The 22,661-nt window shown below is 38.1% G+C and overlaps 1 protein-coding gene across 1 annotated transcript; it reads right to left on the bottom strand.

Moving 5' to 3' along the window:
- Window positions 1–1,230: 1,230 nt before the first annotated feature.
- On the bottom strand, window positions 1,231–15,754 carry LOC127619086 (transmembrane protein 106C-like). The gene is made up of 8 exons (XM_052091834.1): window positions 15,704–15,754; window positions 11,869–12,118; window positions 10,328–10,391; window positions 8,774–8,933; window positions 7,495–7,635; window positions 7,306–7,355; window positions 5,194–5,247; window positions 1,231–3,301 (listed from the first exon to the last, which is right to left on the bottom strand). Exons 2-8 carry the CDS (start codon window positions 12,077–12,079, stop codon window positions 3,169–3,171), a joined length of 813 nt encoding a protein of 270 aa, XP_051947794.1. The 5' UTR covers window positions 12,080–12,118; window positions 15,704–15,754; the 3' UTR covers window positions 1,231–3,168.
- Window positions 15,755–22,661: the final 6,907 nt, after the last annotated feature.

Below are 22,661 nucleotides of genomic sequence, written 5' to 3'. Positions count from 1 at the left end.
TGCATTTGGCAGACGCTTTTATCCAAAGCGACTTACAGTGCAATTATTACAGGGACAATCCCCCCGGAACAACCTGGAGTTAAGTGCCTTGCTCAAGGACACAATGGTGGTGGCCGTGGGGTTAGAACCAGTGACCATCTGATTAACAGCGCTGTGCTTTAGCCCCTACGCCGCCACCACAGTACTCCTGGAACTGTTGTCCGTTCGGATCTTCAAACTCCAAAGCAGAGTTCAATATCTTCCTCCATAAGGCCATGAGTGACGCCGCTGCCCGCTGCAACTTCATCTACGTGGACGACATCCTCAAGAGGAACCAGATATTTGAGGAACACTTGACTGAGATCTGACAGGTACTTCACCAGCTCTCTACTGCTAGATCCAAGCTTGCACTAGCCAAGGGCCAGTGGTGCCACACCAAGGTTGAGTACGTGGGTCTAACAGTGAGTGCAGATGGCATCGAACACCAAACTGGGAAAGTTCAAGCCATCTGTGACATCAAAGCTCCGACAGGTTTGTCAGAACTCAGAAGCTTCCTAGGTGTCTGCAACTACTCCTGGACTACTTCACATGGAAACAACTGCAACTACTTCCTAGGGGTCTTCAACTTCATCGAGGACTATGTGGAGATAGCCAGACCCTCACAGAGCTACTGCGTAAAGACAAAATATAAAAGTGGGGAGATGATAGACAAGCTCAGCTCTACGACCTGTCTGGCCTACCCAGAAAAAAAAGATAAAGAGTCCCACCTCGAGGCAAGCTTCTCGTCCCACTGTCTCAGTGCCGCCCTGACACAGATACAAGACACAGACAAATGTGTCAATGCCTACGTGAGCCAACCTCTTAGTTTTGTTGAGATGAAGTTCTCTGAACGTACTTGTTCATTGAACTGTTGTATATAAGCAATATCACACTTGCAATCGTGCAGTATGGCCCTACATCAGCACTGCTGTAATTACCTAAGGCACTCGGCCTGTGGCCGAATCACAGCAGTGCTGATGTAGGGCCATATCGTACACTTGCTTGTGTGATATTGCTTTAATATATATATAATCGCATTAAGAATTTGTTTGCAGCAGTCCTCTTAAGCTCTCATACCAGCCACTGTTTCTTCTTGTTGTGTAAATATCTTTAATTTTTAAGTTTTCCTTGTAAGGTGTAAATCATGAGTTTTAAGTCTTCCTGATTTCATGCTGAACTCTTGAGCAGTGTAAATGCATTTTAATGTTTTATTTATTTATTTTTAATACAGTGTGTGCACAGTTTAACTGAACATAAATTCTTAAATTCTCTTGCCAGAAGTGAATCGCGGTTTCACACGATTTGTTGTGCCCAGCAAATGTCACTTATTCATGTGCAGGAGGGAATACGTCTTGTAGCCTGAGTTGACAGAGAAAGTTGATGAGCTGCATCATGGTACCAATTAAGCCTGATTGGATTAGTTTGAATTTGTCAACCTGAAAACAATCCCGAAACACTGAGTTCCTTCAGCGACCTCCATGGCCTCAGGTTAGCAGTGTAGTGTGAGTTGCTATGAAATTAACACTGCTAAAAGCCGACCAAATTTCATGGTGCCTAACATTTTTAGACTGTTAGAAGTCTTGTACTATTACTGTGGGTTTACTACAAATAACTTGGTTAAAAAATTGTTACTTAAGTAAATCCACTGTAAATGTGGTTACTATGTGGTTTTAACACACATACCATACTCGGGTATGGTTACTGTATTTAAACCACGGTTAAATTCCGTAAGGGATGGATAAAGGAGGATCCCAAAACAATTGCAAGGGAATGCTAAACTGTTTCAGAAAATATATTCCTCTCCAAGGGAAACAGTATTTTATTTATTTATTATAATCTCCCGCTAGAGATCTTGTGCACACAAAAAAACATTCTGAAATATCTCAAATATGATATAAAAGCTTTTTGTGACAAAACCTGTTGTTTTACATTAGTTTTGGAATGCTGAATAGAGCATGTTAAAATGTGAAATGACAAATATATATATATATATATATATATATATATAGCAAATGGTCAGAAAATATATATATATTTCTTTATTTTTTTTATAACTCCAAACACAGTTTCAAAACAGTACTGAATCAAACATTTTAATATCAGCTTATGTTTCTTTCTCTGTCAATAAGGCATATTGATTTTACAAATGTGCAGATAAAGAACAAATGCCCTTATAAAACATCAAAACCAGCAGTAGATTTCAGATCATTATCATCATCGAGTGATTCATCATTTATAAGCATCTGAATTGTCAGCAGATAAAAAAAGTTAATATGATTTCTAACAACTTGGTGAAAGTCATAATACATGAGTGAAAAGAAAATATTCTGCATAATTACGGTTGAAAAACTATAATTGACCTCATTTCAGTTTTCATGGCATCACAGAGCCAAAACGAGACACTTATTTTTTAAACAGCTACATCATATTCAGCAGCTTGATCGAAACATTTGAGCTGAAATATATCTGAATTTTCAACTCCAAAAATATATACACAGTTTACAAATATTTTGGTCTAAATATTACATGCATATGCTTTTGTGTGTCTTGGTGACAGGTAGATGAATTCACATATTAACTGGGTGAATGAAGCACTTTAAGAACCACCCAACAGAGAAAGAGAGATTGAAACATGTAAACACAAGTAAACTCATCAAAAACACAATTAGAGACGCAGCAGATTTCAATAGTGGAGTGAATTTGCATGGGAAATGATCAACAAAAACTATAAAATATTTTACAGGCCTGCTATTTCATAAACCAGACACAAAATCATCACAAAAAATGGCATTTTAAAGTGCACTTTGACATTCACAATCCTTTCAATAATTGTCTCCCTTATTTTCTCAAATAATCACTGCAAAATTATATAATACCCTTTAGAGATTCTAGATTAATGCCATAGCAAGTTTGGGAAGCTTTTAAAATGGCAAAGACCTTGAGTGGAGAGCAAAAAGCCCCATTGCTTACAGTAGTAATGACCACCCCAACATATCGGTACTGGAGGAATTATTTGAGCAATATGGCATATTTTAGCAGCAATTCAATATTCAACATGTTCAATATCTCAGTACTAATTTCAGAATTCAGCACACAAAGATCTCCCTTTTAAGGCAAACAAACCCCAAGGTGCTGCTGTTCAGAATCTAACTACCCAATTAAACTTCCTTTCGACCACACTATTCCTGAGGGCTGGTGGATGTTGGTACCACAGTCGATATAGCGGTAGGCTTCCAGAGTGTTCTGTGCTGTCCGCACCATGTAGGAGGTTTTCACTGAGGTCCTGGGGAACATGGGAGAGGCGGATAGGATCATTTCATGAAGAGGAACGCTCAGTCATTGCCAAATACACTCTTTAACCCTTTAAGCCCTGAAGGTGTTTTTAAAGATATCCTGTTTCAGTGGCATGCCCAAAATGAATGCTTATAACAAAAACAAACTAAAAAACAAGGAGGGTAGTGTTTGGTATCATTTTAAAGAAATGTTTTTAAATGTTTTTAATGGTAATATATTATAATAAATTGAGACTCTCAGCCTAAGAAACTACTGAAAAAAACCTTTTTTTCAAAATATTTTTCTGATTTGACATCATATATCTCAGGGTGTGAATAAGGTGGCTCAGAAAAACTGCTTTTGTTTTGTTTCCAATCATGTTACCCGAGTAAAATTTGGTGTTGATACAACAAAGCAATCAAAAGTCATAGTACTACGTAATTTCCGATGAAGTGATCTGATCCAGAAAGCTAACATGTTTAGCCAGATAATGCATTGTGTTCTGTGTGCACATTAATGATCAATGCATCAGATTAAGTTCTGTGTGGGCTACTTTTAACAGAAATCTATGCTATGTGGTATTTTCTGAGGTATTTTTACGCTCTATTTTTTTTTCATGAAGCTATAAGCAAAAGCTTGGTTTATAAGCAACACCTGTTTACATGTAACATGTACTGTATGTCAAAGACATATACTTTGCCATTACTTACTATATTTCTGTCAGTGAGTAAAAATAAAAATGGGCTGGTTTTATTAAATTCTTTGAGAGCTTTCCAACATCATGTGACATGGTGCAAAATTTGTAATAAATTATCAAAAGGAAACACTTTGTCAAGTGACAAATTTCAAAGCAGTTGTTTGGTTTTGGTTATAATGCATACACGCAAGGTAAAGAACAGCGTCTAAGCTTTAAAACAATACCTATTTTGTTTTGGTTAAGACTGCAGTTATTCATATTTTTATTTTTCTCGGCGGGCCCAAGGGTTAATGGGTCGTGAAACTTTTTTTTCCCCAAAGTTACTCAAAAACAAATTTAAATGTTCTAATATGATGGGCATGTTGTCAACTTTTGAGTTCAAAGTAATTTTTATAATTGGAAAACATTGATCTTATATATATATATTCTTAAACTTAAAAAGTGGTGTAACTGTCCAACAGTAAAAATTTATAAATAAATAAAAGTCTCATTAAAAGCTGAAAAACTAAATCAAAGAACTGTTGGCATAAATAGTTTGGAATTATTTCTTACTAATATTTTAAAACAATTATGTCACTGCTTATTTTTTTGTATTATTATTTGAAAAAGTCAGGGGTTCTAAACAACATACAAGTGGTCATTCTGTTGTCATGTGACAAGAAAACTATAAAACAGAGAAGATCTCTATACACTCTGGATTTTAGTTAGATATTTTGACATTTTGGGTCAAATGGAGCAACTCTAATACAACTTGATATTCATGACTAAAAAATGTTAAATCTTTATAAAAACTAAAACATTTTGTTTTGTTTACCATGAAAATAACGTTCATTTTCCACTCAAATTAATAATACAGTTGTTTACAAATACTCTTTACTTGATGGTTACACCAAGTAAATAAATACATTTTCCTGTAGATAATGCAATAAATGCTTTACAAAAATATCTGAAACAAACATGGTCACAAATAATCTATTTCTACGATGCGCTTTTAAACTAGATTTTTAAAATATGTTTTTTGACCTAGGTTAAACTTATGTCAACAGCACTTTTTTCTTGCCATTTGTGGTTTCATTATAAATTATCAACTCTTAAACTTGGTCTCATGTTTCATTTTAACATGAACTATTTCTTAGAACAACAGGAAGCGACAATAAAGGAAGTGAAAATACAGCAATGAGAGGCGATCAACAGAAGAAACTTACTGCATGAAAACCACTATGTTGTGGACCTTGATGCTTGCCATAGTGCAGAAAGCACTGAAAAACAAACCACACACATCAAACAACAGATTAAACATTTACAATGGCCCCAAAACATATTTGGACACTTAAGCCACACTTATAACTGTATAAATGTCATTGCGCTAGACAAAATAACAAACAAGTGACATTTATGTTAAAAAAAGGCAGCACAAGCGTTAAGGCTATCCTCCTTTGGCAGCAGTAACCTCAACCGTGCGTTTCCGGTAGCTGCGGGTTAGCCCTGCACAACGTTCAGAAGAATTTTTGGACCATTCTTCTTTGCAGAACTTCTTCAGCTCAGCCATTTTTTTAGGATGTCTGGTGTGAAATGCTCTCTTGATGCAGCCCCAAATCAAGATGCTCCCTCCACCATACTTCACTGTTGGGATGATGTTTTCATGTTGGCATGCGGTGTCCTTTTTACCCCATCCGTAGTGCTGCTAGTTCTTTCTAAATAATTGAACCTTAGTTTCATCTGTCCACAAAACGTTTTCCCAGTAGTGTTGTGGTGGTCTTTGACAAACTTCATACGTGCAGCAATGTTTTTGCTGGAAACGGCAGCGACTTCCGGCAGGACACCACGCCTGTTTAATGTTTTCCATATAGTACACTCATGAACTGAGATGTTAACCAGTTCTAATGATTCCTTCAAATATTTAGCTGTCACTCAAGGTTTTTTTTTACGTCATTGAGCATTCTGCAGTGTGCCCTTTGAGTCATCTTGGCTGGACGGCCACTTCTAGGGAGAGTAGCCACAGTCCTAAATAATCTCCATTTATAGACATTTTGTCTAACTGTGGACAGATGAATATTTAAGCTCTTCGAGATAACTTTGGAACCCTTTCCAGCTTTATGCAAAGCAAAAATTGTTGATCGTAGGTCTTCTGAGATCTCTTTTTTTTTTTAGGCGTGGTCCACGTCAGCAGATGCTTCTTGTGAATAGCAAACTCAAAATGTTTGAGTGCTTTTTATAAGTCAAAGTAGCTCTAACCCACACCTCCAATCTCATTTCATTAATTGGATGCAGGTTTCCCAACTCCTGACTCTTATTAGATATTGTCGGCATCATTAGCCTTGAGGTTCTCTTACTTTTGGGATGCATTTAACTAGAAAACATTTATTAGAAATACACAAATGTATCAGTTTATTCAAATTAATTGACTTAAAAAAAGTGTCAAACAAATAAGAGCACGTTTCAAATTAACTTTTTTTTCTACCTAATTTAATTGGCTCTAAAGAACATAATGAATGAGGTCAGTCATTATACAATTAATTCTCATAAGAAGTGCCGATAAAGCTGCACTTCAGCTATGCACGTTCACATACATGAATTGAACAGGATCCAACTTCACCAAAGGGAACATGAATCACCCTAATGGTGACGTTTCACAAAACAACTAATTACAGTAAAACAACATCAATAAAACTAAAAAGAGCTAAAATCTCAATTAATTCTTAATAATAACTAATTAAATGTCCCAATAAGTTCCTTTTGACCAAACAAACATGCTTAAAATTATTCAAATGCAAGGGCTGATGGTTATTCCCCACAACCTCAGTTCTGTACTTGATCGTTCGATATTACTTAAAATCATACTTTTAAAATTTTTTAAGCCAAAGAAGTTTGTACACATTAATGTAAATTAAATTCAGCTACATTCTTTTTTTTTTATATAAATAAGTATGTTTCTTAGTAGCTGCTATTTATTTTCTTACATTATGGTTGCCAACTAATAGTTTTTTTTCAGTGTAGTTACTCTGCTATGACACATTTGTGAGCTAGAGGGGAACGGACTTCATACATCCACTAAAAATAACTGCAACACCAGTTTGCTATTGCAAAAAAAAAATAAAAAATGCTCACAGAAGTGAAGTTTGTTTAGAGAAAACCCTTAGCATCATTTGTTAGCAAATTGCTACTTGGTTTGATATTTTCTGATTCATTGACATTCAGGCATTTCCAAATGGCTTAAGTGACCAAATAATCCCCCAGACCAACTCATTTATTATAATGATATCATTTACATGACAAGAATCTTCTTCTTCTACAAATGAGAGCAGAATGTTACTCACTAAACGTAAGAGAGGCTTCCACCAATTTCCATACTGACAGTGAAGTTGACCTGCAATTGAAACATGTTATATGTCAATGTGCAAAAACATTGCAACCGCAATCAAATAAACAAAATGCCACTTAATGTGAATGCAATACAACTACTCATGAATGTACTGACTGGTGGTTGAATCTTGGGCAACTCATACCTGTCTCTGGCTGAGCGGCTGGATGTGAATGACATTGTCAAGCTGCTGAGATCCAATGACCGTCTTCATATAGAGCACCTGACAGCTCACACTTTCTAGCCACATCGTGAAGAAATTGAAGTTGGTGAAGTTCAACGAGCTCTGTAAAATCACAGAACAAACCATACCAGACCAAAACCAGTTTTTTTTTCTTCCCAATTCTGCTTTAACTCTTTCCCCGCCAGCGTTTTAAAAAAAAGTTGCCAGCCACCGCCAGGGTTTTTGACGATTTTCGCTAAACTTTAATGGCCCGCAGAATATTTTCTTCCATGAATATATGAAGATGCTATATATCACAATAAAGATCTGAGCCTCTGCTTTTAGGCAAAAAAAAAACGATTTTATTTTAATCTTCATTTGTTCTTTTTTTATTGCGACTTGAACAGAGGTAGGTTTTGTCAAAAAACAACATTTCAGACAAAAAGCTGAGAAAAAGGCATGTTTATGTCTGATATTTTGAGCTTCTCATACTCCATTTCTTCATGTTTGAGACGATCGCAGTCTGTTTCTTTGATCAAAGAGTTGCGTTCTCTTTCAAAACACGCGCAGGGGTCTTCCTTACCGTATAACACCTAAAACACGGAAAATTCTGTGTTTGGCGGGGAAGCGTTTTTTCATAAAACACGGAAAATTCTGTGTTTGGCGAGGAAAGAGTTAAAGACAAAGTGACACATTTAACATTCATAATATGATAAATAATTTCTGAGTGAAACAAAAAATTCCTGATTTTTATCTTTCAAGAATTGAACTGTTCTTGAAGGATGGGGCTTGGACCTGACTGCAAACCCATAGTTAACCAGTTCCATTCATTAATGTTTTATGTCATGACTGTTTGATATTTTATGGTGCTTCTGTGCTTTAGTGAACAGTTTGATACATTCGATGCAATATATATATATATATATATATATATATATATATACACACACACACTCTTTGAAGTAGTTTAAGAAGTTCTGAATATTTTCACAAATTGTAATGGTAATTTTTCAAGTTATTAATGTCCCGACTATACACTGTGATCAGTTCAATGCCATTTTGGTGAATTAAAGTACCAATTTCTTTCCATAAAAATCATTATGTATTTTATTCCAAACTTTTGGCTGCCAGTGTATATATATATATATATATATATATATATATATATATATATATATATATATAAAATAGTATGTCATGAACCCTTTAACATTATATAACCCATTGTAAAACACAGACACAGAGATATTATAGAAATCACCGTCATGTTGATGATCACTTTGCTGTTGTTGCGGTCAAAGTGTACAGTAACAGAACGAATGCCATCGTCAACAACCAGCACAGGTCGAGGAAACATGAAGAAGGCCACCAATGAGGATGCCAGCAGACACAGAATCACTGACAGCACCACATACAACTTCCTGCGAAGAGAAGAATTGCACAATAATCAATCCATTTCTGTCTGTTAAATCATGATGTACACAAATGAAGCAGAATAGGACAGCATTTTTAGCAACAAGCTGAAAACTTTGGTATAGCTTAAACATTTGGTTTTCTGTGGTGTTTTGAATTTGAACAATGTTGTTGTGTGAAATCTGCTGATGTGATTGTCACCAAGAGTTAAAACTGCAAATTGAGTGACTTGTGATCAATCAAAATATTTTACACGATAGCTTTTGCCATCATTTACCAGCAGAAGCGTTTTATATTTGTATTAGGGCTGTCGATTTAACGCGTTAAATTAGTGTGACTAATTTGACTAAAAATAACGCGTTAAAAAAAATTTACGCAATTAATCGCAATGCCCGTAATGATATGGAAGATTTCTGAGAAATGCAAGCTTGTAGTACTACCTGTTTACTCCAGAGGGCAGTAAGTGAAACTTCAGCTGTGAGGCAATGCGCATTTTATACAGTGACGAAAAACACCCTTGAGCAGCAAAACACAAACATGCGTTACATTCTTGCGTTCAAAACATTTGATGGAGCGCAAATCCGAACTAAGTGATCTCAAGATGTGTTCTAAGTATTAAACTATATTTAACTTGACACAGTGAACTAAACATTTTATGTTTATGATGCAACACACCCGAAACGCGACACAAGCATGTCTGACGCAGGTGTAGATTGACGGCCCTTAAACAAGCCCTCATAATAAATCTCCAACTGATTGACAAATTCACTTGTGAAATGGATTGCTGTGAACTGTGTGTCAATGATTGACTTATGATCAATAATATGGTAGTAAACAATACACTGTATTCTAAAGCCACTTTTTGTAGTGTCTTATCAATGATGAACTCTTCTGCCACAAGAATGTAATGCATTTTAATTATCTGAATATTTTTATTATTATATATATATATATATATATATATATATATATATATATATATATATATATATATTTTATATTTAAAAGATATCTATGTATCATTATTTCATCATTATATTTATATAAGGGGCTTTCTTAGCAAATATTTGTATATGCAATTAATTAATTGGCACACCATGTGATTCATTTAATTAAAAATTGTAATCGATTGACAGCCCTAATATGTATATATTTATAGTTTGCCATAACAGTTATAATACAAAATAATTTATGTGTGTGTGTGTATATATATATATATATATATATATATATATATTTTTTTTTTTATTTTTTGATTGACCTGATTGGACACGCAGAAACACTTATTGTTTAGCCCTGCATCTGAAAGCAAACATGTCTTCAGCAGGCTTTATTTTGCAGATTGTGTACACGTTATTGAACTGTATAAACCCATCTGTGAACACTGTGTATGAAAACATACGTTCTCCTGGGCTGTAACCTTTGATCACTATAGGGGATGAGGGCTACCAACTCATTCACTTGTCCTACAAGAAAAAAAAAGAAAACAAGATCTCAATCAATGGGAAAGGTTGTCTGGTGATTAACACTTTATTACACAATACATGGACATGGCCTTTCTGTAGAAATCTTTCAGAATTAACAAATTTGACAGAAATATATACATAAATTTTTTTACTACCTTTAATTTATGCTGATTTAACTTAAAAAAAGACTGTATTACAGTAACGAGAATCTAATGAGAATCACCACTGAGAATAATGAAAATTACAAAAAATTGTATTGATACATTACAGTAAGAAATGAGAATTTGGGGGACGTTTTGTGTTTTACTGTAACGAAAATAGTCACAATGCAAAAAAGAAAATGCAAAAGATTTTTGGGGCTGTAATGTAATCAAGACATGAGATTCCCCCCTTTAAGACTTAAAGGTATAGTTCACCCAAATTTCAGTTATGTAGGTTCATACAATGCAAGTAAATGGTGGCTAGAACTTTGAGGGTTCAAAAAGCACATAAAGGCAGGATAAAAGTAATCCACATGATGCCAGTGTTTAAATCTTCATATTCAGAATTGAGATGATAGGTGTGAGTGAGAATCAGATCAATATTTAAGTCATTTTTTCCTATAAATTCTCCTCCCTGACCAGTAGGTGGCGATATGCATGAAGAATGTGAATCGCCAAAAACAAAAGAATGTGAAAGTGGAGATTTATAGTAAAAATCAATCTATTTCTAACCCACACTTATTTCACTTCTGAAGATATAAATGTAATCACTGGAGACATATGGATTACTTTTATGAAGCCTTCATGTGCTTATTGGAGCTTCAAAAGTCTGGTCACCATTCGCTTGCATTGTATGGATCAACAGATCTGATCTATTTCTCTAAAAATCTTTGTTTGTGTTAATCAAAAGAAAGTCTTACACATCTGGGATGACATGAGGGTGAGTGAATGATGAGAGAGCCTCATTTACCATTCACTTTCATTTCATTCCCATACAAATAAAAGTGAATGGTGTCCGAGAGGGAACATTCTGCCTAAAATATTTGTATTTGTATTTATGTATTTATTTTTATTTATCCCTGTAGGGAAATTGTGTTTGCAGCGTACACCAACTCACCAAATGTGGCAAATTCACATTTGACATATTATTTACAATTTGAATACATAAAATAAAATATAATAGTAAACATAATTAAGATATCCAGTCTAGCATCTATTTCATCTACTACCACTAGGGGGAGGATAATTTAAAAACTTAATTGCTTGAGGAATAAAAGAAAATTTAAACCTATTTTTTAAACATCTAGGTAAGCAATATCGTTGACCTGATGGTAGTAGTTCAAAAGTATAGGATAAAGGGTGCCTTTTATCATTCACAATGCTAAAATAAGATAGTAATACGGTTTTGGAACAACGACATAATTTTCATTACTGACTAAAAATTATCAGGTTAATTTTATATCTACATTTTTTTTTCATTGACTTATTTTTTATACCTGATGGGATGCGTCCAGAGCCCTGGCAAGTAGGACAGGTGATGCTGTCTCGACCAGTGAACTCCACATATGGGAACTGGGCGATGTCCGCTTGTCTGTCCAACCCATCCAGAGAGTCATCGCCGCCCATCAAAATGCCCGCCTGCCCAGTCCTGCTGCGATCTGGGAGAGACAGCAGCGAGCGGCCAAGACGGCACACAGATGCACCCATGAGCTGCCCACACTAACTCCAGCCTGATATAATGATTGACTTTAAACACAAAACCGATCAAGATCAGTATCTATGGAAAAACAAGCCATCAAGCACCATGATAACGTTATGTTTTTCGGACATGCATCATGGTAATGCCATGCTTTTGGATGAATGCCATGATGATACCATGTTTGTTTTATATACAGTGCTGTGAAAAAGTATTTGCCCCAACCCTGATTTCTTCCGTATTTGTGTTTATCGCATACTAAATTGTTTCAAAATCAAACAGCGTAAACAAAAAATACAGTTTTTAAACGATAATGTTATTTACTGAAGCAAAAAAGTTATCCAATACCAACTGAGCATGTGTGCAAAAGTATGTGCCCCTTTAGTTACTAAATACCCAAATCTATGAAACTGCATAGATAATGAGGTTCATCTGGACTAGACACACCCAGTCCTGATTACTGCCAGCCCTGTTCAATCAAATCAACACATAAATAGAACTTTTTCAGCATGAAGTGGTTAAAAGGTCTCACCCAGTAGCACACGCTATGCCAAGGTCGAAAGAAATTGCAGAAATGATGATGATGATGAGGAAAAAGGTGATTTAAATGCATCAGTCTGGGAAGGGTTACGAAGATATTTAAAAGGCTCTGGGACTCCACAGAACCACAGCGAGAGCCATTATCTCCAAATGGAGAAACCTTGGCACTGTAGTGAACCTTCCCAGAAGTGGCCGACCTTCCAAAATTCTTCCAAGAGCACAGCGACAACAGGCCTCTGTTGCGTCAATAAATATCACTGTCCATGACTCCACTATCAGAAAGACACTGGCGAAATATGGGATCCATGGAAGCTAACCTAGAAGAACACTAAAGCTCATCTGAATTTTGCCAAAACACACCTTGTTGATCCTCAAACATTTGATGAGAATGTTCTGTGGATTGATGAGTTGAAAGTGGAACTGTTTGGAAGACTGGTGTCCCATTACATCTGGTGTAAATCAAACCCAGAATTCCACAAAAAGAACATCATACCTACGGACAAGTATGGTAGTGGTAGTGTGATGGTGTGGGGATGCTTTTGCTTCAGGGCAACTTGCAATAAAAGAGGGAAACAAGAATTCTGCTCTCTACCAGAAAATCCCAAAGGAGAACATCCGGTCATCAGTCTGTAAATTGAAGCTCAAGCGCAACTGGATTATGCAGCAAGACAGTGGTGCAAAGCATAGGAGTAAGTCCACCCCTGAGTGGCTCAAAAGAAGCCAAATTAAAGTTTTGGAGCAGCCTAGCTAAAGTCCTGACTTGAACGCGAATGAGATGCTGTGGCAGGACCTTAAACGGGCAGTTCATGCTCAAACCCTCCAATGTGTCTGAACTAAAAAAGTTCTGCAAAGAAGAGAGGGCCAAATTCCACCACATCATTGTGAAAGACTGATCTCCAGTTATCAGAAGTTAAACCAGCTATTAAGTTTAAGGGGGTAGATCGTTTTTCACATTGGTGATATTTCAATATAAAAATATATATATTTGAAAACTGTATCTTGTGTTTACTCTGGCTGCCTTTGTTATATCTTGTTGGAAGTATGGAAAATACCAGACATGGGGACTTGTGACTTGGTGACTTGGACTCGAGTCGACTCGAGTCGCTATTTTTATGACTTGTGACTTGACTTGACAAAAAATAAAATACTTGAGACTTGACTCGGACTTGGAAGTTAAAGACTCGGGACTTGACTTGACTTGAGAGACGAAGACTTGAATGACTTGAGTGTTAATCACATCATGTTTTCAGTTTGAATATAAAATATATAAATTATTTTAAAAAATAAAGTTGATCCAGCTGGAGCGCAGGCTGAGAATAGTTTTGTCATGACTGGATCACGACACTATAGGCTATCATCAGCCATGCCCTCTCGTACCTTACGCACACCACGCCCACTTAGATCAGATAACACATCAACATGTCAGCCGGAGGGTAACGTTACCGAGGGTCATCGCTTTCGGCTTCAAAAATGATTATCAAGATGGTAAAAGACGAACAGCGCTTTGCAAGACATGCAACGTTAAGATCGCGGACAGCCAGACGACAACCTCCAATTTCGTCCGCCATTTGAAGAGCCATTCTGCCCAGTAAGTGCTTGTCAATTTGTTAATTTTATCTGGTTAGTTGGTAGTTAGCTAATGTAATAATAGCAGGGTTCCCACGGGTCCTTGAAATCCTTGAAAGTTTGTGAATCTGAAAAATAAAATTCAAGGCCCTGGAAAGTTCTTGAAAATAAACATACATATACAGGTCCTTGAAAGTGCTTGAATTTATTTTGTGCAAGAAGTTTTCTGGAAAAAAAAAATCTGTCCATTAATTTTTTATTTCGCCAACACTTCGTGGCTTATGCTGCATACTAGCCTGCTTGATTTACGTTAGTTACGCGCATTTAAGTGTTTCCCGCGCGAGGTACTTTGTTTTGTACGTTGCCATGACGTTCACGCGCGCTGGTACCTCAACGTTTCCCACTCACAGACATTGCAAAAATAGGCTTATGGATATACTCTGAGTGTGTGTGTGTGTGGGAGTGTGAGAGCGCAAGAGTGAGTGTGTGTGTGTGTGTGAGTGTGGGAGAGAGAGTGTGTGAGAGAGTGAGTGTGTGTGTGTGTGTGAGCGCGAGAGTGAGTGAGTGAGTGAGTGTGGGTGTGGGAGAGAGAGTGTGTGTGAGTGGGTGTGTGAGAGAGAGAGAGTGTGTGAGAGAGAGTGTGTGAGAGAGAGAGAGAGTGTGTGAGAGAGAGAGAGAGAGAGTGTGTGAGAGAGAGAGAGAGAGAGAGAGTGTGTGTGTGAGAGAGAGAGGAGAAATGTAACAAAGTTTAATGTATGTAACTGTGTTTGAGAGAGAGAGAGGGAGGTGTTCAGAGAGGAGTCTGTTGGATGTTAAGCTGTTATATGTTTTATGGACTCAATGTTGAAAATTTAAAACATTTCAAACACTGTTGGCAGAAGTGAAAAATAAATAATTTTATGAAGTTACAATTTTGTTTGATTCCATGATGTATTTTTACTGAACATGAGTATTGTAATTTACTGACAGTTACTTATATCTTGTCTTTTCACTTTATTATGATCAGATTCTGCAGGTAAAATTACAATAATAAGGTGACTTGACTTGGACTTGACTTGACATAGCCTGTGACTTGACTTGGACTTGACTTGCCCAAGAAAAAAATACTTGGGACTTACTTGAGACTTGAAGGTTAAGACTTGAGACTTACTTGAGACTTGCACATGTGTGACTTGGTCCCATCTCTGGAAAATACACAAAAATCAAGAAGGGGGAAATATTCTTTCACAACACTGTACCATTTACGGCTATTTTTTAAGTGCCATGGTAATACCCTGGTTTCTGACATGAACCATGGTACATGCATATGAAATCGTTCAGTTAGTACCAGTGATAATATATTAAATTACCATTACAATTTTATACCGTCACAACTTTTTTTTAAAAAGAACATGACTCCGCAATTGTCTGAATATATTCGGCCGACTGTAGCATTTTACTCGCACGGATCAGGAAACTGTAATTGTAAGTTTGTAAACTGTGACAGTTTGATTACTGAGTGAGTTCGAGTGAATATTTGTTTGGCTTACCTGATTTCCGCCAGCTGTCTCGTGTGTTACTCGTTTGCGGTGTTTCTCTCTGGAATACGGCTAGAGATCGTTTCATTGACTCTCTACTGCCACCTGTTTCTATGGAAGTAAACTGCTAGTAGGCTATGGGAGAACCGAGTCGGTAAAATAATAAAATCGCCCATTTTGCAATAATGATCGGCTTACTTTATATTGTCCAACTTCTTACACGGCTATTTACCAAATAAATAAGTAAATGAACATTAAATAATTATTTTGAGATAAAATCATTGAATTATGTGAGAAGAAAGAGACCATAGAGACCAGTGATAGGACAGATATGAAATTAGCACAGCTGTGTAAGAAATAGTTTACCTGGGACAACTGTCAGTTACACCGTTGAGAGGTCAGTATACAAATATATGTGAACACTGAATGATCCCTGATAGCCAGGTGTGGAAAGTGTACTGAAAAATAATACTCAAGTAAAAGTACTTTTAATTATTAAAAAATTTAGTTTGAGTAGAGTAAAAGTTACTATCTTAAAAACTACCCAAGTAAGAGTAAAAGAGTAGCTCATTTAAAAGTAATCAGGAGAAGTGAGTATTGAGTACTGATTTGCGAAATCTATGTCCCTTTAAAATAAAACTTGATGCTGCAATTAAAAAATGTTGCACACATCCAGTATTACATTCCCCTTCTGTCGCTCTCTCCACGTTGTGTCAGAGAAGCAACACTAGGGGTCTCTCTTGAGCGCCGATATTCACCTCTGAACTATGAAAAAAGGCCAATGAGAGTTGGCAACCAGTATTTGCATGTCCCGCCCCCGGACATACGGGTATTTAAGCGGCGCAAATACGGGAGTTCATTCAGAAAATTTCTTCGGAGCCTTCCGGGTCCTCGAAGGGGTCCGTGAGGCAGGGGGCGTACGCTTCCTGCGGTTTGCTCGACGCCGGGGCTGAGAGCTGGGCCCAGGTTGGGGTGGAGCAGAAGGTCTTCTGGCCGTGGGAGGACACCCTCGGCGAGCAGGTGGGGCCTGGGCCGTGGCGGCAAGCTTGCGGCGCGGCATGATGTGCGAAATGGCCTCCGTCTGTAGGCGGCGGCATACGACCGATCTTGGACCTGTGAGTTTTCAATCGGACCTTGTCCAAACCTCTGCGAGGCTGGATCTACCACCGCACTACTGTTCCACATAAGACCTAAGTATAGGCCATGCGATGTATTTGCCACTCAAAATTTGCCTCCCCTCCCTAATAAGGGCTAAGACCCCCTTCCCTCAATGCGTGTAAGGGCCCCGGCTGTAGTTGCTCTATGCGAGAAACATAGAGAGAAAAGAGGCCCAGCCAGGCTGGCCCGTTCCCATGTTGGCGGCCATCACCTTGTTCCCCCCTCCAGGGTAACGATAAGGAATCCTGATGGCTTAAATGGGGCATTGGGGAAGGGTACGTGCAGCCTGATACAGTTGGTCGTTCTGCACGTAGGAATACCTGCTCGCTCCTGTATCAGCGGATCACGTACACGACTCAGCGCATGGCTCTTTTTAAGTGGACCCCTAGTGTCGCTTCTCTGACACAACGTGGAGAGAGCGACAGAAGGGGAACGTCTAGGTTACGTATGTAACCTCCGTTCCCCGATGGAGGAACGAGACGTTGTGTCTCCCCTGCCACGTCGCTGAGCCGAGCCCCTGTTGTGGCCGGACCATTTCCGGCTCCTCAGAAAAATCCTGAATGAACTCCCGTATTTGCGCCGCTTAAATACCCGTATGTCCGGGGGCGGGACATGCAAATACTGGCTGCCAACTCTCATTGGCCTTTTTTCATAGTTCAGAGGTGAATATCGGCGCTCAAGAGAGACCCCTAGTGTCGCTTCTCTGACACAACGTCTCATTCCCTCCATCGGGGAACGGAGGTTACATACGTAACCTAGACGTTCCCTTCTATGACTGTTTGCCAGAAAGAAAAAAAACGTTTAAAATACATCACTTATCTATGAAACGGTACACTACATGGATCTAATAAAATAAAATAACTAAATAAAAGGGCGACATGATTACAGAAATGAAAATATCAAAGTTATTTTCAATCTCATAATGTATGAAACAATTACATTAAAATAGATTTATGTGTAGGGTCTAAATTGCCCTTAATACCGAATGAGAAAGTTATTGTTGGGCATAAAACATGTTCAAAACAATGCAAGGAATGCAACAACAACAACAACAACAACAACAACAAAAATTCTAAAAAAGCAGGGTCACTTGGCACAATAGAGGCGGTAGAGCAGTTGTTTGGTACAGGGACCACATTGGGCTTTACATGTATTTCTCATTATTCTTATAGAAGCTTAAATTTGTTGTCATATGAAAATTATTCTGGAAACAGTTCGATTGGCAATCGGGTTGTATTTTTAAAAAAATACTTTTGTTTTTAGTCAATCAAGCCTTTGTTGTTTAAATAATTATTTTAGTATAATTTATTATTATTTATATTTCTTATTAATTAAGTAATAGATTTTTATTATATTTTGCAATGTAGGCTACATGTTTTGTTAGGATACGTAATTGAATAAGCAATACTTTTTCAGCATCTTATTGAAAAGTGTTAAAAAGGGATACCATTAAATGGTACAGGGACCACATTGGGCTTTAAAGGAAAAATTCACACAAAAATGAAAATTCTCTTATTTAGTTATGCCATCAGGATGTGTACGCATTTACTATAAATTGTCCTTCCTTCTCAGTCAATCTCCACTTTAATTTTCACATTCTTCTTCTTTTGTTTTTGGTGATTCACATTCTTCATGCATTTCGCCATCAACTGGGCAGGGAGGAGAATTTCTAGCAAAAATGGACATACCTATAGATTTTAATTCATGGATTTAACGCCTGGAGTCATATGGATTACTTTTATGCTGCATTTATATGCTTTTTGGAGCGTAAAACTTTGGCATCCATTCACTTGATTTGTATGGACCAACAGAGTTAAATATTCTTCTGAAAATCTTAATTCGTGTTCTGAAGAAAGAGAGTCACACATATCTGGGATAGCATGAGGGTGAGTAAATGATGAGAGAATTTAAATTTTTTTGTGAAATATTTCTGTGTGTGTGTATATATAGATATATAATTACACATTTTAATTTAATTAATTAATTATAGCTAGCAATCTTTAACAATATTAAATCAATAAAACTTGAAACATGTAAGTTGTAGAAATATTAGCTGAAGATCACACAATTATTCTGTTATGAAATTGAAATGTAAATAGCCAAGGTAATTGTTAGTGCTGTCAACAGGGCTAAGAGACTCAATTATAATTTTTATCTTAAATACTGTATTATCAAAATTCTAAGTAAATTTGTATTTTCAAGTCACCAGATATTTAAACTGAAGTTGATTCCTAAATCCACGAGATGGTGCATCTAGACAAACTGAGCCGCAGAGCCGTAGGTCTGACGCAGAAGTATAAATCGGCCTTAAATCACAACAGTTTAAGGCCCGCAGTCTCCGGACTGATGTTACGGATGGAGCTAATGTCTGAGAGTACGGTATGTTGTTGTCTATGTAAAGTTTGTTTAATCTAGCATTTTTGGTAAACAATTACTTTATTAAGCTAAGTGTTGTTCTGCTAAATACTGGCGTTACAAAGAGGGAGGTCACAGGAGCAGGATCTAAATGCAGCTTAAAATATTTAAGAAAATAAACAAAGTACAGATTAACGGGGGAAACAAAGGAACAAAAGAAACATCCACAATGGGAATGGGTCAAGAACAGGTTGGTCAAAACACATAACAACGTGACAAATGTAAAAACAGACATTAGAGCAATATATACATAAGGATAATGAGGTAAATGAAACACAGGTGAGAAACAATGGGGAACAGCTGGAAGTGATCAGAGCAGGGGATTATGGGAAGTGTAGGCCAGGGGGAACAGATGACAGAGTCAAAACACAGGGCAGACAACAGTGAATCATAAAATAGGATGACCAGGGGACCAAGGCAGATCAGGCAGTTGACCAGAGAACCAAGGAAGCCAGAGCAGATTAGGCAGACAGTCAGGAGACCCAGAAGACCAGAGCAGATCAGGCGGACAGTCAGGAGACCCAGAAGACCACAGCAGATCAGGCGGACAGCCAGGAGACCCAGCAGACGATCTGGAGACCCAGAAGGCCAGAACAGATCAGGCAGACGATCTGGAGACCCAGAAGGCCAGAACAGATCAGGCAGATGGTCAGGAGACCCAGACGACCAGAGCAGATCAGGAGGCCTGGTTGACTGCCACAGAGCTGTCTAAAGACTGTGGAGCTGTGGGAGGCTAAAGGGGCCGAGCCATGGTAGGCTTGAAGGGCGAAGCCATGGAAGGCAGAGCTGTGGGAGGCTCAAGGGGTAGAGCCGTGGAAGGTGGAGCCGTAGGAGGCTCAAGGGGCAAAGCCATGGAAGTCGGAGCCATGAGAGGCTCAAGGGGCAAAGCCGTGGAAATCGGAGCCATGAGAGGCTCGAGGGGCGTAGCAGTAGAATGCGCCACCGTGGTAGGCTCGAAGGGTGAAGCCGTAGAAGGCAGAGCAGTGGCAGGCTCGAGGTTAAGAGTCCAGGATAATTGGGAAATGACCTCAGTGGTTGTGAACATGAGCAGAGTCTCAGGAGTGACCTCCGTGGTCGTGGGCATGGCCAGAGTCTCGGGAGCGATCTCTGTGGTCATGGACATTGTCTGAAACTCGGAAATGACCTCTGTGGTCGTGAACACTGGCAGAGACTTGGAAACAACCTCTGTGTTTGTGAACACTGACAGAGACTTGGAAACGACCTCTGTGTTCATGAACACTGGCAGAGACTTGGAAACAACCTCTGTGGTCATGAACACTGGCAGAGACTTGGAAATGACCTCTGTGGTTGTGGGCATGGGCATAGATTCAGGAACAACCTCTGTGGTGTGAACACTGGTAGAGGCTTGGAAACGACCTCTGTGGTCGGGAACACTGGCAGAGACTTGGAAACGACCTCTGTGGTCGTGAACACTGGCAGAGACTTGGAAATGACCTCTGTGTCATGGGTAGAGATTCGGGAACAACCTCTGTGGTCGTGGACATGAGCAGAGACTTGGAAACAACCTCTGTGGTCGTGGGCATAGACAGAGACTCAGGTACGACCTCTGTGGTAGTGGGCATGGGCAGAGATTCGGGAAAAACTCTGTGGTCGTGAACATGGGCATAGTCTTCGGAACAACCTTGGTGGTCGTAACTCAGCTCGGTGACAAGGGCCGAGAAGGGCTACAAGTAGGGCATCGCGGAAGGGACAAATTATTGGGACATTGCGTGGAGCAGGCTGAGGCGTTGCTGTGCCATGGCATGGAGCAGGCTGAGGCATTGCTGTGCCATGGCATGGAGCAGGCTGAGACGTTGCTGTGCTGTGCCATGGCATGGAGTAGACTCAGGCATGGCTGTGACATGGCATGGAGCAGACTCAGGCATGGCTGTGACATGGCATGGAGCATTGAAGTGAATGTCTCTAATATCAACTAAACATATTGTTCCCAAGTGTAGTCTCCCGTCACTGGCAAATCCCTCCACTGGTGTGCAATGAGACCGAAAGAGTACATGGACTTTAGGGTAGAATCAGTAAAGTCAGTGCACTTGGCAAGGACACAAAACAGGCGGGAGTATTCCGGGATGGGTAAATTCGCTCCAGTCAGCCGGATGAAGGGCGCTGCTAGATCCATTTCGGTGGGTCAGTTGTTCTGTTACAAAGAGGGAGGTCACAGGAGCAGGATCTAAATGCAGCTTAAAGTATTTAATAAAATAAACAAAGTACAGATTAACGGGATAAACAAAGGACCAAAAGAAACATGAACGATAGGAATGGGTCAAGAACAGGAGGTCAAAACACATAACAACTGACAAAGGTAAAACAGACATTTGGGCAATATATACACAAAGATAACAAGGTAAATAAAACACAGGTGAGAAACAATGGGGAACAGGTGGAAGTGACCAGAGCAGGGGATTATGGGAAGTGTAGTCCGGGGGGAACAGATGTACATGTATTTCTCATTATTCTTATAGAAGCTTAAATTTGTTGTCATATGAAAATTATTCTGGAAAAAGTTCGATTGGCAATCGGGTTGTATTTAAAAAAAAATACTTTTGTTTTTAGTCAATCAAGCCTTTGTTGTTTAAATAATTATTTTAGTATAATTTATAATTATTTATATTTCTTATTAATTAAGTAATAGATTTTTTTTATTATATTTTGCAATGTAGGCTACATGTTTTGTTAGGATACGTAATTGAATAAGCAATACTTTTTCAGCATCTTATTGAAAAGTGTTAAAAAGGGATACCATTAAATGTTTTAGATTGAAATCAAATCAAAATCGATATAAAAACAACACATTTTAAATCTAAAAACAACAAAATGTACGAAATTATGTACCAAACGGTAGATGGCGCTAATCCACTGCACCGGTCCTGAAACTGCCAGAAACTGCTGTGCCAGAGAATATTTGTAATAAACATTTATTTCTTAAAAGTATTTGTAAAGTAAACCTTTATAATTGTATCTGTTTGACATACTACTTTGGCTGCTTTGCCAGTGTTTTGTTTGGCAAATGAGATAATACACACTGCTAATGGCAGCTGATCATTTCACAATAACAAACCCTTCTGACATCAAATAGCTCTGCCCACATTTATGGGCAAAATTACAGTTAATTCACCTACAGTATGCTAGATACTCAAGAGTTGTTCAGGAAGAAAAAAAAACAGCCTTCAATTTCAGGTAAATAAGCAGCATTTTCTATTTAAAACTGAAATGTTTCAAAATATGTTCTGACACAAAAAGTGAATATTTTCATCTTTAAAACTGCATTCAGTTAGTACTATTATTCAAAAGGTGAATATACCTCTGCAGTGACATAATTATGGGAACTGTCCTTAACCAGCAAAACATTTTAAAATATACACTCAAAAGCAAAATGAACAAC

The sequence above is a fragment of the Xyrauchen texanus genome, chromosome 25 (assembly GCF_025860055.1).
Source record: "Xyrauchen texanus isolate HMW12.3.18 chromosome 25, RBS_HiC_50CHRs, whole genome shotgun sequence".
Classification (NCBI taxonomy): domain Eukaryota; kingdom Metazoa; phylum Chordata; class Actinopteri; order Cypriniformes; family Catostomidae; genus Xyrauchen; species Xyrauchen texanus.
Note: the sequence above shows the minus strand (reverse complement) of the source record. Positions and strands in the feature narration are given on the sequence as shown.

Excerpts from the sequence above, each read along its gene's own strand:
- LOC127619086 (XM_052091834.1), bottom strand. The coding sequence starts at position 12,079 with ATGGGTGCATCTGTGTGCCGTCTTGGCCGCTCGCTGCTGTCTCTCCCA. Across the intron at positions 7,636-8,773 it reads AAGTGATCATCAACATGACG|AGCTCGTTGAACTTCACCAA; the intron begins GTGATTTCTATA and ends GTGATTTTACAG. Across the intron at positions 7,356-7,494 it reads AGCCGCTCAGCCAGAGACAG|GTCAACTTCACTGTCAGTAT; the intron begins GTATGAGTTGCC and ends TTTCAATTGCAG.